The 19,065-nt window shown below is 45.2% G+C and overlaps 1 protein-coding gene across 1 annotated transcript in view; it reads left to right on the forward strand.

Moving 5' to 3' along the window:
- tnrc18 (trinucleotide repeat containing 18) overlaps window positions 1-18,681 on the forward strand; it is a 61,728-nt gene extending 43,047 nt beyond the window's left edge. Inside the window, exons 17-30 of the mRNA XM_036552177.1 lie at window positions 309-548; window positions 3,315-3,554; window positions 5,136-5,524; window positions 6,179-6,328; window positions 7,062-7,203; window positions 7,734-7,851; window positions 13,043-13,118; window positions 13,456-13,564; window positions 14,553-14,669; window positions 15,501-15,659; window positions 15,996-17,275; window positions 17,677-17,913; window positions 18,116-18,190; window positions 18,309-18,681. Of these exons, the coding sequence (XP_036408070.1) occupies window positions 309-548; window positions 3,315-3,554; window positions 5,136-5,524; window positions 6,179-6,328; window positions 7,062-7,203; window positions 7,734-7,851; window positions 13,043-13,118; window positions 13,456-13,564; window positions 14,553-14,669; window positions 15,501-15,659; window positions 15,996-17,275; window positions 17,677-17,913; window positions 18,116-18,190; window positions 18,309-18,515 (3,539 nt within the window). The 3' untranslated portion in view covers window positions 18,516-18,681. The remainder of the gene's footprint in view (window positions 1-308; window positions 549-3,314; window positions 3,555-5,135; window positions 5,525-6,178; window positions 6,329-7,061; window positions 7,204-7,733; window positions 7,852-13,042; window positions 13,119-13,455; window positions 13,565-14,552; window positions 14,670-15,500; window positions 15,660-15,995; window positions 17,276-17,676; window positions 17,914-18,115; window positions 18,191-18,308) is intronic.
- The last annotated feature ends 384 nt before the right edge of the window (window positions 18,682-19,065 follow it).

Consider the following 19,065-nt stretch of genomic DNA (forward strand, 5'->3'; position numbering starts at 1 on the left):
TGTATTGGAATTGTGAAAGGGGTTAATATGCATATTTGTGCAGTGATTGATTAAACACACTTGAGTATTGAGAGACTTAGGTAAATTGGTTTCCTGTGTATTGCAGGATATTTTAATTTAACACTTTACTTTTCTAATTCATATAATATTAGTTTTGTAGTGGTGCATGATGGGCAATTCATTATTGTAATACACATGTATATATATTGTTTGAATTGTACAGAGAGGAGGCAGACAGTCAGGAGACTTATGCTGTAGAAATGAAAGTCGGCCTGACGTATTGATGTGGCCTGCTGTTTTAAACACAGATACAGACACAGAAGAGGAGGAGGAGGAGGAATCGATGGAGGTGTGGCCACCCCGGCCCATTTTGGGGAGGGCTGGAGCGCGGGCCGGAGGGTCGAAGAAGAGCGGCCCATCACCGAAGAGGGGCGAGGCGTCGGGACAGCTGTACTCCAAACGGGCACTCGGCAAGACGAAACACAAGCACTTTGCTTTACTGCTGCGGGAGGCGGGGGCCAGCTCCTCAGAGGACTCGTTTGAACAAGGTTACTAGAACAAGCCCTCACTGCGCACAGCTCAGAGCGAGATGGCAGGCCATATTTGATGGTGGCCTTTTATTTTAAGCAGCCATCTTTGATACTGGCAGCATTGTTTGCCGTATTTCTTTTTTTGTATAATTTTGTATAAGATTGTTGGCTCCGTTTGGAGTTCCCTTTTATTTCCCTTTTTTTTTTTTTAATTTTGTCTGCTTGGCCTGTAGAACTGGTAGACCTGTAAATAGGAATGTGTTGTGTGGCTGTGTGGGGAAATACGCTTGTTCATTGTTTTGCAGTACGGTACCCATGTTTTATTAAACATGCTGATTTCGTTTTTTACTCCGTGTGCTTTGTCTCTTGCTGTCTCTGCTGTTAGATTATTAGGCTGCTCCACCTCATTCCTGAATGCTGCTCTGTTGTCCAAATATCCCTTTTTAATACCGACTCATAACACTTATAATGCGGTGTTCCCAGCTGTAATTCCAACATTCATATTAGGAAGATCAAACACATTATATTTTTTATTAGATTTGTAATCTGGTGCTCATGGGTTGGTCCAGAACACACATCTGGTGGTAACTTAAGTTGCTGACAGTTGCAAATGCATGCGCTAAAATCAGTTTTGATGGGCTGTTTCATGAGTTTCCTGAAGAATTGTTTCAACCAACTGTCAAAATACTGTATCATCATATAAATCTAAAAAATGCCTAAAACTCATTGCAAATGAGATCATATGGATTTTCATAGTGCAACTAGGTTTTTAGAATATCATTCACATGACCTGGCACATCTGAGATCATAATGACTACAAATGATAACCCAGCAAAACATGTTGTCAGTAAATGAGCACAGTTAAGGCACAGATTCCAACTAGGTGTGTCATAAACCATTTTTGGAGACATATTTTAATTTTACTGCATTTTAAACTTTTGTTATTATATGATTTAAATTTAATTCTGTGACCATGATTGTATGATTACAGTGAAGTGCTCTTTCAAATCCAAATCTGGCTTGGAGTGAATAACCCAGTTCACTGTTGAGCCAGTTTTTGTAACTCTGTCCTCATGTTTTTGTTCTCTGTCTATTATAGTGGTCAGGCATTGGTTACATTTTAAGGGATATTTGGAAAATGGGCTTCTCCCTGTATACTAAACTATGATTAACCTAGCTATTCTAGAATGCTCGCTCTCTCCCTGCAGCTGCTTGGTCACCCTTCCACCTCTGACCCCACCCCCCTCCTACCCATGATGCTTTTGAATGTCTATCAGTCTGTGCATTTGCTTGTCCTGCTGCATAAATGGAGCAAAGTGATTGGCTGGGAGTAGGGCAGACAGCTGTGCAGCGTGAGGTCACTATCCCTGTCACCTGAACCGTTCTGTAAGTAGGACTGTCGCCATTTTGTTTGTGACCCCTTGAACTGAACTTCTCTACTAATCATTTGTCCTGTTGTATTCTAGAAGGAACATAAGCACCCCTCCCTCCAAAAACACACACATTTCAGTAGGGCTGAAGTAATCAGTAGGAATATTCTTTTTTTCCTCAAGTGCAGAAGTCCTTATAATTTAAGGTTTGCTGATATCCTCATTGAAGTCTGCATCATCTGCTAGCCTTATTGCAACACAGTTAGTAGTATGTAATGGTAATGAAACTATTTATGGCAGTGACACATAATACTGAGATATCCCTGTTAATATGGTTAACATTAAATATTGTTTATTTGGTTTAACTAGTTGATGTTATTTTAGGTAAACACCTTCTTATATGAGGATTTAGGATTATACCACCTATAGCCTATTGCCATTTACAGTGAAATAATATGGCATTACCATGCAGTATAATATGGCATGACCATGCATAACTTGTAATCTTTATAAAGGCTGAGGCTCAGTAGAAGATTAAATGTATGCGCTGATTGGAAAACAGCCCAACCTATAGCATCAGTATTTTTCAGCTCAGACTCCTGTAGTCTCAGAATTTTTGTTTGTATTGATGTGCAGGTTTTTGAGGAAGGTGTTTCCAAAACTCACTACCTCTTGGGTAAAATTTCCTCTCTGAGAGTCATAATGGTTGTGTGGATAATCTGCTGGAGCACAATTCTTTTTCTCTGAAAAGCTGAGATATTCCTGTACAAAAGCAGCAGGCCTCCATAGAAACATGATTCTGAAGTTGTGCTGAAAGAGAAGGTCCGGTGTTAGTTAGGTGCTGTGTAAAATGGCATATAATCATGGCTGAAAAGGCCCAGTTCCCCCCAAAGCCTCTCCAGACGGCGATATATCTCATTGTCCCTCCATTCAGCCCTCATGAGGCGCGGGTTTGCCGTGGTCTGCTCAGACACAGCCTGCTTTGTGTGCACTAGGCTTGCTCCTGGCTCTGTCGCCATTGTGTTTGTGTGTGATATTAACATGGTCTGCTGTCAAAGCCTTGCTCTCCTAACCCAGCAATGTCCTGCTTTTATAAACCTCACTGCACTGCAGTGTTCTGTGTCTGTCTTTTAACTTGTCTGTCACCTACTGACGAATGAAAATGTGTGTCTGTGTGTGTGTGTGTGTGTGTGTGTGTGTATATGTGTGTTGGGGATGGCAGGAAAAGTGGGTATCTGCTGCTTTACAATTGGGGATTGAAATACTTTTATTGATTATTGTAGTAATCTTGTATTTGAGTAGTGAATTGAAGGTGGGTCCAGGGGTAGCTTTGTTTATGATCACATCTTTAAAGGGAGAACCCATTCCTCTCCATTAATTAGGTAAATATCATTATCTATTTCTCGTTTGACAGAGTACTTCACAGAGAAAGAAGACTGCGAGGATGAAGAAGAGGAGGAAGAAGAATATGACTATGAGCTGGACAGGAGCGATGGGCTTTGCTCCCCTTCGCTGGAGGAGAGTGGGCTGGGTCTTCTGGCCCGCTTCGCAGCCAGTGCCCTCCCCAGCCCCATCGTCTCCACCCCCATCTCTGTCGTCCAGCTGGAAGCCAAGCAGAAGGCCAGAAAGAAGGAAGAAAGGCAAAGCCTTCTGGGTAATTTTTCTCAATATGGATATCTGATCTCAATCTGTTGTGCTGGTATTTATAATGCACCCTGATATTACATTAGCTGGAATATTTTCAAAAATTTTGAACATATGAGCACTAACAGTTCATTTGGAATAAAATATTCTTATGGAAGTATTCCTAATGCATTGAGTGTTGGAATACTACCAGCAAAATTGAATGCTACTCTTGTAATTATGTTTGGAAAGCTTTAGCCCATTCAAATCTATCTGAAGTGTGGATACATGGATATAACAACTACATATTATTATTGATTTTGCAAGTAAATGATTTGCAGAGAGGTGAGATTGAAACTAAATTATTGAAAGGTAGCAGCAAATCAAAGGAAATACTTCTTATTGATAACAGCACTAGGTCCAATTAGGTGTGAGCCAACAGCAGTGTCCACAATATCCAGTTAGACATGTGCCTGTTGTCGTTTCACTGGAATGTAAGGTTTCACTTTTATATATTCCATCCATCCCACCATAAGGATGCGCATTCCTGTCAGATTGATCAGGGAGTGCATGCTGTAGCCTCCTCTTCATGCATTGTCAGTGTGTCTTTTGAATGTCATCTGCTGCTGTGAGACAGGAGCAGATTGAGTCTGCACAGCTGGGTAAGCAGGTGTAACACTGGGAAAGTAAGCGTTCACTGCCAGCGTCTGTGAGTATAGATGAATGTCAATTTTCTGCTACCTGGAGACTCCTGTTCCGCGATCTGCTCTGTGCCTCCGATTTTGCGATTCCCACACCAGCCAACTCAGAGCCTGTTCCCAGGCATATCCTGCTTTGATTGAAGTGTCTGCCAAAGACAGGATCAAGCCTGAGAGAAATGAGCAGTACTCTCTCTTAATTAATACCCCTGACAGTGTTTAGGAGTCCATGAAGCCAGGTTTGGTAGTCGACTCTTATTCCATGCGGGCAGTGTTTTTGAATAAGCAGGCAGGCGAGTTTCTCTGGATGCACTCCTTCTGGTGTAGGATGTGAGAAAGCCAGGGAGACATAATACAGAAAGTTATCATACCGGTGAGAGAATCATGATGTCACTATGGTTACTGGGCAGAATCGTCAGGACACTAAATGGTGACCTTTGCTTTTTGATGGGCAATCAATGAAGTGTTTGGCAGAGCCTGTGTGTGTGCGTGTGCGTGTGTGTGTGTTTTAGTTTTAGTTTTAGTTTCTCTCGGAAGATCTGAGTTATGATACCTGCGTCAGTGTTGCAGAAATAATTGGTTGGGTTATCCTGGAAAAACACAGGGGAAAAAAACATTTCCTGTTTCATTGTAGATTAACTCATGTTTTATACTGCAACAAGAATCCAGTCATTTTTCTCTTGGAAATTCAAATCAACAGGCTGTTGTCAGAGCTGTCTGATCGTACAGTAGGAATGGAGAATGATAGAACATCATGATGGCAGCTTGTTTTCCAAGATAATCTATTTAAAGACACAGAGTTCTATTGGAAAATAAAAACCTGCTCAAAAATGAGCACCTTGTATATACATCTGGATTGTGGAAGACGTGTGCTTGATATGTCCAGCTAAATAATTTTGGCTCCTCCTTTCCAGGTACAGAGTTTGAATACACTGACTCTGAGAGTGATGTTAAGATAAGGAAGAAATTCCCCTCTCTGCTGCACGGGTTGAGGGCTGCTCCAGAGCTCCCCCTGCTGGCACCAGTGAGCACTCTGCGGGAGGAGCCCAGCTCTACCAAGCCTAGGATGACCGAACGAGGCAGAAAACCCAAGGCGAGGCTGCCGCGGGCATTCAGCTTGGACACGGGGACGGAGGCCAGCGATGAGGAGCGGTGGACACGCAGGAGGAGCGAACGAATCTTCCTCCACGACGCCGCCATGTCCACCCCGGTGTCCCCCTCCACCCCTGCCCCTGCCCCTAAACCCGCCCGCTGCCCGAAGAAGGAGGCCGCCAAACCGAAGGAGGTGAAGGACACGGGCAAGGTTCGAGCAGTTCTAAGCAAGCCAGCTAAACTCTTCATTTACACCTCACTGTTCTGTGTCATTCCCAGCATGCATTGCAGGATCTCAGCGCTCATGCTTCAGGCCTCCTATTGAGGGTGGCACCATTAGCGACAACAGTAGATGCTAGCCAGGCTACACCTGCCATTGAGGCCTATGTTCTCTCCCCTTGCTCCCAAGCCTTTACATTAGTTGAAATGGGTACTAATCATAGGACAATGAGGCTTTAAGAACCCTGTATTGGGTGGAGCTAGAATATGTTGTCAGTGAGTAATGAGCATGAATTAACCAGGAGACTTTGTGCTTCTTAGCAAAACACTGTGGTTTGTTCAGCCCAGTGAGTCACTGAGAAGACATGATGGTTCCACCCATTTTATAGGGCCTTGAATCCTCACTGTCCCATCACTGGGCACTTCCTCTCTGTACCACACTCTCACAGTGAGGATCTTCCCCCTTCCCACATTAACAAAAGCATGTTTGTTGACAGTCGTGAGTGAACTTTAAAACGACGTGCGTGTATTCTCAGTCCTCTGAGATTTTGATGGTTTGGAATAGGTGTGATTCGTCTGCTCTGAAGACGAACATGCAAGTGTGCTGACCTCCAGCTGTCTGCTCTGTTTGTGAATCGTCTTCCAGAAGAAGAAGGGGAAGGAGAGCCCTGTGTCCCCCGCCCCCCCGCAGCTGCCCAGTCCTGCTGCAGAGAGCCGCGTGGCCCTGCCGTGCTTGCCTGTCGGTCCGGGACGCAGGAGCAAGGTCAAGGCCAAGCCCAGAGAGGTCAAGAAAGAGGTGAGAACACACATACACACATGCACGTGCAGTGCAGTAACCAATACCTTTAAATTTGTAGAAACTCTATGTTTGCATCAGTTGGATTGGGCAGCCATTTTGTCTGGTGATCTGATTAGGGGCAGAAAAAAAAATGCCCCCATTAGAGTAAAATTGAGAGGGGTTAGAACTCTTCCAGCTGGCTTCCAAAAAACCCTCCCCCTGGGGAAAGGCAGTGCATTCATATAACCTGCCTGCCAGAAGGCCCATGTCCAGCACACTGCAGCCCTGCTGTGCACTGCCAGCACAACCAGGAGCAGGGAGACAACTACAGTCTGGAGGCAAAGCAGGAGTCCAGCCGAATCGACCCAAAAAAGCCATTGCTACCATTAATCCTGTAAACAGTAATGCTTGTATTGCAACATGCAGTAAATGTTCAGATCATATAATTTGCAATGTGTCCATGTTTTTCCTCCATTGTTTGCAGGGGTATATTGCACTGGAGATAGCCAAACTGTTAATTTGCACAGAATGTATTGGCAGTTTAGTTTAGTCCAGCTGGCTCCCGGGCTGGTCAGTATGCGTTGTGAAACTGGGACAGCTGTTGTCTGTTTTCCGTTCTTTAAGGCGCTGAATTTGAGGTGCATAAATACTTCCACCTGTATTTGAGATGACGGGGGTGTATTTGCATGTGTGCGTGTGTGTGTGTGTCTGTGTGTGTCTGTGGGTGCGCATATGTGCATGTACCTATTAGGCTCGAGGAAAGGGCGGAGCTGTCAGCAAGCTAATGGAGAGCATGGCTGCCGATGAGGACTTCGAGCCCAATCAGGACAGCAGCTTCTCTGAGGATGAGAACGTCCCGCTCAGTGGCCCTCCAGACCGTCCCAGCACCCCCGGTGAGCCCCACTTAGCCCCCTACTCCAGCTCGCACTGTACTGTATCAGTCACATTGAGATTCTCACCCCTGTTGCGATTCTTATTCTGTATCAGATTCTTACAACTCTTACATTCTCTTTTTATTCTCTGCGTTTCCTGTATGCCATTATGTTGTTTACCGCGTATGAAAAAATAGTACAAGGAAAACCTCCCATTAGCTACTGGTCTGTGCAACACCTGTTGTGTATAGCCGCAGCAAATCAATGCGCCACCACCTAATCAGTCAGTCTTCTGTAAGCACACTATAAACGGAGACACGTAGCTGAATGACGCAAAAGCACCTCTTTGAGTCATCGCATTCATTACCGCCCACTTAATCTCTCTCCCAGTTTTTGTTTTGTTATTTTATAGTGTTCTTAGCGTCGCAGAAACTGGTGCGCTTTCCAAAGAGAGATGGGTGGGAGAAGAGACTGCTCCGTGTTTGTGGGTTCAGAAACGTGCTTCCATCCTTGTCTTTTCCGATTTGTAACTGTGTGCGTTTCCATGGCAGCCCCTCGGAACTGCGTGATCCAGAAGGAGGAGCTGAAGGATGGCCTGCGTGTCCTCATCCCTATGGACGACAAGCTGCTGTATGCCGGACATGTCAACACCGTCCACTTGCCAGACATGTAAGAAATGCCCTAGTCCCCTATAAAGTGGAGTCACTGGGCCGGCCTGGTTACGTTGTGATGCAATAAAAAGTGGCAGAGAAGGGCTGCATTTCTGTATGATGTTTGCGGTAGAAGCTGAAGAGACACAGAGATCCTAGAACGGGAGTGTGTTGTAATGTTTTCTAAATGTTTTTTCTTTTATTTGGAAAAGATCAGCAGCAGGGCCTCGTCCTTGGGGAATCATAAGTTTTCAATAAACAACTGGCAGTTTATTCAGAGCCATCCGTTTCTAACATTTTCGCCTGTGTGCAGTCCTATTTTGGAAGATATCACCAGACTGGAAAGCATCTGGTCAGATTATCTAATCTCTGCACTCCTCCTGTCCCCTATTAAACACGGCCTCCTCCTCATGAGCGGAATGTTTTCCATTAGAAAAGCAACTCCCAGCGGCTTGAGGCCTGTGCTTGGCTTGGACCGCAGGCTCCTGTTCTAATGAACATGTGCAGGGTCTGTCTTGGCTTCAGTGGAAGGACTTTAAGAAGGAGATGCGAGCAAACTGAAAGCTCCTCATAGTGAACTGGGATGGTTTCAACATACATGAGCTTCTGTATCGTGAATCATTTTTAAGGCATTTGAAAACAGGAGACTGTAGAACAAATTGTTCTGAGCAGACAACATATTGGTTTTAAGACTAGATTAATCTTTGCTTTTTTCCCCCCAAAGTTCTGGGAAATCATTCACACACAAACACCAAAGATGAGCTCACAGTTGCTGTTTTTCAACTTTATTTCATTTGCTGCCTTACAAATCAAATGTCTGATTTAATTAAGGGTACAGAATGACAGGGCTCATGTAGAGGGTAGAGGCCAGGCCACGGTTTTTACTTTTTGTGGCTAGAAAATCCAAAATCACTCTAATCACTTAACATCAGCTCCTCACTTGATCTAAATGCTGTATTTAGGCCTTGTAGTATCAAGGCCTTGCCTCTTATTTATTCTCTCAGTTAAGGTTATATTCAGCTGTTTTAATCATTTATTTATTTTAAACTAGGGCTTTTCCTTCTAGCTGAGAAATCAGTTTTCTGCTAAGAGTGTCATTTCTGTGTGTTACACCATGGATACCTCTGTCTGCCTTGCAAAGGTGCCCTTCTTCCAGGTTAAGTTAGTTTAGGGCTCAGGTATACCTGCAGACATTCAACAAATGCAAACTGACATTTTAAGAGCACTGTGCCTTTGTAGCACAGGCCAGGTACGCTTGGACGTGGCCATGACAACATGGCGTAAGATGGCCAGCAAGCTACCACTAATTCAACATCAGCGTCTCAGCATCAGAATGTAAAATATTTAGAGATATTTACGATTTTACAAAATATTCCCATTTTAGGAGTTTAGAATATGAACATTCAGCTGATGTCACAATGCTACAGTTGCCACACATACAGACTGTCTCTCGAGCAAAGCTTGTAGCTACTAACTACTACCATGCTCACACTGTGGCGTTCAGTAAGTCTTGGTGATTGTGTGTGTGTGTGTGTGTGTGTGTGTGTGTGTGTGTGTGTGTGTGTGAGAGAGAGAGAACATATTAACGTGTTACACATATTTGTCTAAGTTTATTAGTGTATGCTTGTCTTCATTAGTGTTGGCCATGTATGGATGAATGATTTGCCTCCACCCACCTGTGCATTAGAGTAGATCAGTACCCATGAAAGCAATGAAAAGTAAACATTTTAACTGTTTTTATGTTATCCCCTTTGGAATCGGTAATAAGCCTGCTTTCAAAGGATGGATGGAGAATTAAAGCTCAGAACTCTGGGAAAAGAGAATGCGCTGATCCTTTTGTTCTGCGGCCTCTCTCTTGTCATTTGCATGCGCGCTCCGTGAGGAGCATGCGGATAGTCTGCCCATTAGTTATGAGTTACAGGGAAAATAATGCGAAGATTTTCACCCCCTAGTGAGTTTCCACTTTCTGTTGTGCTTTGTTTCTTTTGCTTTCAGACCTGTGACTTTAAAGTTGGAATGTGTTTTCTTCTACATGTATCATCATGATCAACAGTTCTGCCTTAGCTGCTTTGTTCAATTATATGCTTGGTAGCATGTGGTGTGGTGGTCAGAGCACTGCCGGGTTGCTGGGTTACGTGTTTGAATCCTGAGTGTTGGACACTGTAAGATACTCACCTTGGTTCCAGTAAATACCCACCAGGGTGCATGAATAAAATAATCTGGTACTTGACTTAAATTTATAATTTGGTACTTCTACATACATAATATATTCCATGACATCCTTGTCTTAACATGCATTTGCCACCTAGTGTATTTTTGGAAGTCTGTTTTAGTATTCTAGATTAGCCTTGGACCGGCTTAGTCAAGCAACTAGACTATTAATTCAAAATGGGAGATTCAGGAGATTAAAGACTGTATGCCTTTTGTTCCAAAATTATGGTTATCAGAACAGTGTCATAACAACACGTTTTTGTGCATATTTTTCTTGTGTCCTTATTGTGAATGTGTTGATTAGTCTGTGATTGGACTCTTTTTTTAACCTGCTTTTGGGCGTTTATGAAACATAAACATACTGTACCTTAACTGATTGTAGATTGTGGATTCCCATATTTGCTGCCACAGACCAACCTTGACCGTTCTTGGTATTAGTAAACTGTGACCGTTTAGCCACTGAACAGCACTTGTCCCTTTGAATTGTGTTTTTTTTTCTACTCTGGTCCCAAAAAAGAAGGATGTTGATTACATCAACCACATCTGTGTGCCGGGAAGTAATCAGCATGAGATGTATAAGGGGACTGCTATGTTCCGTCTCAGCTGTTCTGGGCGCAGTGTAATCCCTGGGAGCCAGGCTCCCTTACAGCTGTTCTCCAGGTCATGGAAAGAACACTCAGAAAACTCTGCAGATGGAGGGACAGGAATGAAACCATGACCCCCAATGTCACATGATAGAAACCTTCACACAGAAAACGCATGGCAGTTAAGTCTTATTTGCAAAGGTAGCTGCTAATTTGTGTCCTTATCAGTTGAGCCTCATAGGTCTTCTCAGCATGTCTGTCTGTAGAGTGTGAATTTGATTTAATTGAGTATCAGGTGTGAGAACTCAATAGGCTGTCCTGGTTGAGGAAAGTGTACCTCACCCCACCTTGTCATAGTGTGTGTTTAATGTCTGGAAATGTTACATTTACATAGCAAATGCTATTTTTTCTAGAGTGACTTCCACTTTTGTATCCTGCCCATTTAAACATCTAAAAACTTTCTTTAACCACAATGTCCATGGGTACAACACCAGTGGCCCACATGGGATTGAGTGAACAACCTTTGGGTTACCTCCTGCTCCTTACCACTAGACCACAGTACTGTCCAACTCATCACAGGGAATACAATTTGAAGTGATGTGCAGAGTATACATAAGCAGACACAAACTATTCAAAATGAGCTCTTCAGGCTAATGCCTACAATGCGCCATGGTGATGCAAAGTGGCAATTTAAATATAAAGTTGATTGTCCCTGTTGTACACATGCAGCTTTCTCCCTTCTGTGCAATTGTCCAGTTTGTTGCAATTTCCACCATTTCCACCATTCTAGGATGCTAACCCATTCAAGAGCCTTGAACCCGTTGATGTACCCCCAAAATCATGTGAACTGTGTTACTTGGTGTGGAAGCACAATATGACTATTATGGCTGTCATAAACAAATTTGTACCAAGCAAGCTTTGTTATGTGCTTCTTATGAAACCTTTCCCAGTGTTTCTTAGTGTCAGTGCTCTCACCTGCTAGTCAGTGTTGTTGTATTTTCATCATGGTTTCATAGTTCTGTGCACCATTTGCACAGAAAAGTCATGTGACCAAACCAGTACCAATACCAGTACCAAACCAATGTCCCCTTCTGCAATGTGCTTCTTAAATGCACTGAATTGGCTTCATAGTACTTTCTTAGTAGTACAGTGGTCCCCCCTTATCTGTGGTTTCGCTTTCCGCAGTTTCAGTTACCTGCGGTCAACCGCGGTCTGAAAATATTAAATGGAAAATTCCAGAAATGAACAATTCATAAGTGTTAAATTGCGCGCCGTTCTGAGTAGCGTGATGAAATCTCGCGCCGCCCCGCCTGGGACGTGTATCATCCCTTTGTCCAGTGTATCCACACTGTATACGCTACCCACCCATTATGTATAGGAAAAAATCATTTAAAAAATCATAGTATATATACAGTTCTGTACTATCTGCGGTTTCAGGCATCCACTGGGGATTTTGGAACATATCCCCCGTGGATAAGGGGGGACTACTGTATTGAATTAGAATAAAATTGTACTTCACTTTGAACATCAACATTGTTTGCTGTTGAAAACCCACCCAGCAGTGCCAAGGTGACATCATGTTCTTTTTTCCACAAAAAGCATTTGTGTGACGTCAGTGTGTGTCTGGCAGGCACATGTTAGTTAAGATGACTGCTATTTTTCTAAAGAAACATGGCAACACACTTAATATAGATCACGACTGTTTTTAATGGGTAAAGTGTACCAGTCCACAGTAATATCCTGGAGACCAAAAAAAAAGCCCCAAGTACCGAATTCTCTCAGGGCCTGCAATAACTCACACTGACAGTTTGGACTTAATTTTTCCAGACTAAAGCCCGATCCATTTTTATGAGCACTGCTGAGCACTCATTCTGGGTCGTCTTTGACATCCATTGCTGGACCCTCGATATTAACAGTGAGAAAGATGTTGACATGTTCTTACCAGTCCCAACTGTCCTGATTGCTGGACAACAAAGAAGATAAAAAATTACTATTCAAAGGGAGAAACTCATCAGGCAACCACAAAGCTCCACTCTGTTACCAGCCCCACAAGGGTGGGAGCATTGTGTAAGTGCAGCCACAGGCAAACACCCCTCTCTGCAGGGCATTCTGTCTGAGGCCGCTCAAAAGCAGTTCAAAGCAGCATTTGGTCCTCAGAGGAGCCTTCATTCAAGTATTGCAGGATAATTTCTTTCCGTAAGTCAGATAACGTGACTGGGTCTGCTCCTTAAACGTGCAGTTAAATGTTACGGTTGATTCTTGTCTCTGTATATAGTGTTTCCATTTTGAATCTGACATTTGCACATACACAGGCTTATGTACATGTGGATATTGTGTGTGTGTGTGTGTTCTCATGCTGTGTTCACTGTATATACTGTGTGCGTGCTGACTGAGTCTGTGGTTCATGTCTTGCAGATACAGAGTGGTGGTGGAGGGGGAGCGAGGAAACAGGCCGCACATCTACTGCCTGGAGCAGCTGCTACAGGAAGCGGTGAGGACCCCTCTCCTCTGACAGGGAAAGCGGGGGAAGCCTGCCCCTGCCAAAAACAACCTTGGCTTCGCCAGGCTCTCTGAGACAGATTTATGAAGTTGTTTTCATCAAAGCCGATGATTCATTGCGTTTTCTGGAAACAATAAAAAAGTGGTTAAACACCCCCAGATCCCCCTCCCCCCTCATGTGTGCTTCACGAAGATAAACATGGCCTGCACTTATCGCTTATCTTGTTTTTCAATAGCTGGCCTTGTCAGTATTTAATCTGTTTAGCTGGTTTCTCGGCCTTTTCACTCAAGGGTAAACCCACATGGTGCATGTTACCTCTCTCCCGCAGATCATTGACGTGAAGCCTCCCTCTGTGAAGTACCTCCCTGAAGGCACCAGGATTGCGGCCTACTGGAGCCAGCAGTACCGCTGCCTGTATCCGGGGACAGTTGTCAGGGGTAACGCCTTCTTCTCATTCTCAGTCTGACTTGACCGCGGGCAAGTTCTTTGGGTTACAAAACGAGTATGGAAAAAACAAAAACTTTCCCCATGAATGCAGAATTTTTATTATTTTTCCGATTTTGCATCCAGTCTCGATATTGTCCTTTCGCTACCTTCCCTAACCTACTCACCGCTGGCGTGCTGAGGCTCGGTTTAGCTTCTGCAGTGTTCGGAAACAGAGGCACATTCAGTGCCCACCGGAAACCCCCGGCCTGGAAGCAGGCCTTGTGACATGCAGCTGAAAGCCGGCTGGAGGAAATCAATTAAAACTTTTAGATATAAAAAAATTGATGAAAAGAACAGGCCTGATAACTGAAGGTGAGCTGCAACCTGTATGGCAATGTTGATGTGTCTGTGGGCCTGCTTGATCAAATCTGTTGATTCCTGTGTCCTAATGCATGCCTAGCCAGAAGTTTGTAGACTCCTAGTAGGAGCTGTAGAAGCGCTGCTGGCTGCCTGATTGACGGCTTAGCAAGCCGAAGGTTCTGTGACCTGGGGGTGAAGGATGGTGTGGTTGCAGTTGGCTGGATGTAGGCTTTTCCGTGTAATGATTTAAATGTCCCCACATAAGGCTGCTGGTTGCTGGAAAAGGGTCAAAAAACCTCTTAGGCCGTGTTGGTAGATTACTCTGTCAGGCTGGCGAGAACAGGAAGACCCATTTATTTACTTTCTTGAGAGAATCGCCACTTTGGGTTACCTTTTCGTCTCATGTGTTACACGTACGTTACAAGCACAGATGCTATTGCAGAGCAGTAAATGCAGCCTTAAATTCTTCAAAGGGAACACAAAACTACAGGAGGAACGCAACTCATTTTTTGAATAATAAGCCCAGCTGGTGTATGCTTGAGCGTTCGCTGCACAGACGTGGGTGGGCCACAGGCTGCAGCGGATGAAATGCCGACTGAGAGATTGGGGCATAACCTCAGCCTCGCTGTGTTCCAACAGGAAACCCCGACACAGACGAGGACGATGATTTGATCACTGTGGAGTTCGACGACGGGGACACGGGCAGGATCCCCCTGTCGCACATTCGAATGCTACCCCCGGACTACAAGATCCAGTGTAGGTATTTCGTACGGCGGGTGAATGCAAATATTTGAGGGGAAAAACCTGCAGACCAAAACCAATTTCCCCTAAAGAAGTTAATTTACTTTCCCTCCAACGTCCAACTAACATTTTCAAGAAATGTAAGCCCAGTGTGCGCACATGGTTTTGTTTGGATGCGGTTCAACGGCTGATTGTTTGCTCTGGCTATTAAGGGTTCCATGATGAATGCCGCAAATGAAATGTGTTTTTCTAAAACCGACAATGAAGTGCTTTTGATTGCAGTTACTGTAATTTATCAGCTTGTCAAATTTGTAATGCGTATGGTTTTAGTTTTCTTCTTTTCCTCCCTTATGCACAGTACCAACTTTTTAAAATCGGTGACCAGTTGCAAACAAGCAGTATCTGTAGACCTGCGGTGCGAGCTCAGTGTAGCATATTCACAAATGGCAAGTTTTGTTAATCATTCTGACAGGAAAATATACTCTTATGGAAACTTCAGTGAATGAAATAAGCTACAGACTTTTCAAGTCCACTCAGAGGGCTGGCTGCAACAAATTGGTTTTTTGATTATTTTTCCCTTGCAAATGGAATTGCGACTGACAGTTTGAAGGGTATGTTTTTAGTGGTTATGTTTTTTTACTAATTCATTTCGTTAATGTTTTTAGAACATTTTTCACATCATACCAGGCTCATTTATCTGAGTTCATCAATAGACAATGTGTTCCTTTCAGTGACAAATAACGTATGATGCCGGCTGTTAGACTTGGCCATGCTGTGTGTAAGATTCCTGCAGATGCATGGCTTGTATGAGGACCCTCTGAACCCTGATTGGCTGTTGTTCTGTAGGTGCAGAGCCTTCTCCAGCTCTCCTAGTGCCCAGCACGAAGAGGCGGGGCAGGAAATCTAGCAAGGAAGCATCAGAGAGCAAGGAGGCTGGCTCCCAGACCTCAGAAGAGCCGGTTCCAAAGAGCAGAGGACGGGGAAGAAAACCTAAGTCACAACCCGGTACAGTAATTCCAAGCAACTGACGATTTAAAATACAAAGTGTAAAGGTAGATTGTTGGTTTATTTTCTACCATGTCACGGTAGACTCGAGTCAGAGACCAGCAGAATCAGGACTGTCTTAAAAAAAGAGCATCTAAATGTTGTGCTGTAAAAATGTAATTAAATATTAATGAAATGTAGCTTAATTGTTCTGTTGAGATAATACTTGCATTCCTTACTATGTGCTTTGCAAATAAAAGGAGTTGCCTCAACAGGAGCGATGGTTGAACGTGGGTTTACAGCAATGTATCAGTCGGTGGTAAATGTTGAAATTCTCCTGTTTCTGCTCCTTCACAGAGCCTGAGGTGGTTCCAGAGGAGCGTGAAAAGGCAGAAATGTCAGCCGCCCCTGAGGCACAGGATACACCCCCTTCCTCCAGGAGACCAGCATCCCGGCCAGGCAGAAAACGGCAACAAGGGAACTCCGCCAGCTCCCCTGACGTGACACCTGATGAAACCCAGAAGAAAACTGCACAGGTCAATGCTGCGGCGAAAGTCAGCCCACAGCCACAGGCCCTCTACACTCCCCCCGTCTATGGAAAAGTCCTTTCCGTTGACCTCTACGCAGAGCCGTCCGGGTCGCTGGGCTCTTTCCTGTCAAACAATGGCAACCTGGGAAAAGTTAAATCGGCCAAGAAAGGAAGAAAGAGTGAGGAGCTTCAAGAAACTGGGCCAGGGGCAAGGGCGCAGAGAAAGCCACCGCAGGCTGAGATCCTGATCAAGCTGGACCACGAAGGGGTGATGTCCCCCAAGACCAAGAAGACTAAGGCCCTGATGATGATGGAGGACCAGAGGCTCTCCAAAAGAGAGAACAAGGCTGTCATGGGTGTTGCTTATACGGCAGTCACAACAGGGGAGACCAATCAGAAATCGAGCAAGGCCAAAGCTCCAGAGAAGGACGGTCCAAAGACTGCTGCTGTCTCCACCTACAATGTCAGGAAGCTGGGCAGCAGTGGGGATGGTGTGGTGAAGGTCAAGAATGCGGAAGTTAACAAGGTGGAGGAGTCCGACAGCAGCAGCAGCACTGGCTCTGAGTCCGAAGGGGAGGGAAAAGAGCAGGAGAAGGAGAAGAAAGCGCAGGAAGACACCGGCTCCAGCAGCTCTAGGGCCTCCAGCCCAGCCTCGTCCAACTCCTCCAGCTCTTCCACCAGCAGCTCCTCCTCATCCTCCTCCTCCGGCTCCACTTCATCTTCCTCCGCCTCATCGTCGTCCTCATCTTCCTCCTCCTCAACCACAACCGACGAGGACTCCCCCTGCAGCTCAGATGAGGAGACGACAAGCTCGCCTCCGCACTCTTCCTCTGCCCCAAAGAGCCCCCCACAAGCCGAGGATAAGCCAGCAATCCCACAGAAGACCCCCGCCCCTGTCCCAACCAAAGGCCAGAAACGGCAGCAGCCCCAGCAGAAGGGGCAGAAACAGCAAGGGAAGAGCCGCCCCAAAAGACGAGAAGGTATCCATCTTCCGACCACTAAGGAGCTGGCCAAGCGCCAGAGACTGCCCTCGGTGGAAAATAGGCCCAAGATATCTGCCTTCCTCCCAGCCAGACAGCTGTGGAAGTGGTTTGGAAAACCTACACAGGTGAGACTAATTGCCGGAAAATGTTGTTACCTTCCTTGTTTCACTTTAACGATAGAAGATTGAGGCTGCTTAAACCTTGGGCATGTGCTGTCAAATACTGATTAGTTTGAACTAATTGGAAATGGTTTGGTCTCCAAAGCAAAGCAGCATGATTGGTTCAGTTCCATTAGATGTTGCTAGCACTTTACAGCGGCACCAAATTTTGGTTTAAGGAAGCTTCACTTTACCATCGTACTTCATGGTCCTTTATTTTTTTATTCTGGCTTCCTCTGGCTTTGAATTCACAATTATGGCACAACTAATGAGTGCTGCGTAAGCCACAGGTAGCTATATCCATGTAGGCGCTGAAATTCATTTATGAAATTGCTGAAGAGCTTGATTGTTGTGACTCTGCCCTGCAGCGGCGAGGGATGAAAGGAAAGGCGAAGAAGCTGTTCTACAAGGCCATCGTGCGCGGGAAGGAGATGATCCGTATCGGAGACTGCGCCGTGTTCCTGTCCGCTGGACGGCCCAACCTGCCCTACATCGGCCGGATCCAGAGCATGTGGGAGTCCTGGGGGAACAACATGGTGGTCCGTGTCAAGTGGTTCTACCACCCGGAGGAAACCAACCCAGGGAAGAAGCTTCATGATGGAAAGGTTCGCTGTGGCCCGTCACATTTAATTGTTAAGAAATTCAGAGGTGGGACGTGGGAGGATATTCTGATATGCTTGGTGTGTTGTGCAGTTTAAATGTGATATTTCACTTTGAATTCAGCAGACTTTTGACAGAGGTTGTTAATTACCGTCACTGCCCCCCTGTAAGGGTTTAACCAACCTCACTATTATCGTGCTCTGACAGATTTGGGATCAGAAATCTGCAAAGGGGCTCCATGCAGCTCTACAGGCGTCCACTCAGAGGAAGGACTTTATGGAGGTAGAGGAAAAGTCTTGAGTTTGAAGTTCAGCATCGTATTATACTCACTCAGAAATACTGTGTGTGGTACAGCGGGTGTGGACGTGCAGTTGATTTTTCGTCGCGTTTTCTCTTCCAGCGTGCCCTGTACCAGTCATCCCACATCGACGAAAACGACGTGCAGACCGTCTCTCACAAGTGCCTGGTGGTTAGCCTGGAGCAGTATGAGCAGATGATCAAAACCAAGAAGTACCAGGACAGCGAAGACCTCTACTACCTGGCGGGGACCTACGAGCCCACCACAGGGATGATCTTCAACACGGATGGCGTTCCCATTATCTGCTGAACACACCTCTAATACCCCTCACTCTTGTTCTTCCGCATGTTCCACAGGTGAAGAACAAATGTGGCTCTGGTGGACAGGTAACCTGCAATGTTGACATGCACAGGGGGAATAGCTTGATAACTGTTTGCGGCCGCTGATGACACAGAACGCGGTTTAGTGAAGAAGAGGCGTGACAGTGGAACGGGAGAAGCGGGCTGCACGTGGCCCCTATGGACCGAGGTGCCAGCTGCTGTCTACCGGGAGAGAGCTGGACGATGCCTTGAGACCCGTTTGTCATCGTGGCATTGTAACATGTCACTTGCAGACTGCAAAATGTATTTGACTGGTCAGAAATCAAGTCAGCTGCAGCTCACAATATCTGTGTTGAAATGTGTGGGCTCGGAGGCGTGAAGACTTTCGTGGTGATGACTGCCTGTGGGAGGGGGAGGGGAGACGTTTTTAAATGTTTTTTAAGCAGGGGAGGATTGTTTGAACACGCTATGCCCTCTATATGTCTTTGGTGAGCTGTAATGGAATCAGCGGGGTGAAAGTTCACATCAAGGAGAGAGTG

This window comes from Megalops cyprinoides, chromosome 19, assembly GCF_013368585.1.
Source record: "Megalops cyprinoides isolate fMegCyp1 chromosome 19, fMegCyp1.pri, whole genome shotgun sequence".
In the NCBI taxonomy this organism is placed as follows: domain Eukaryota; kingdom Metazoa; phylum Chordata; class Actinopteri; order Elopiformes; family Megalopidae; genus Megalops; species Megalops cyprinoides.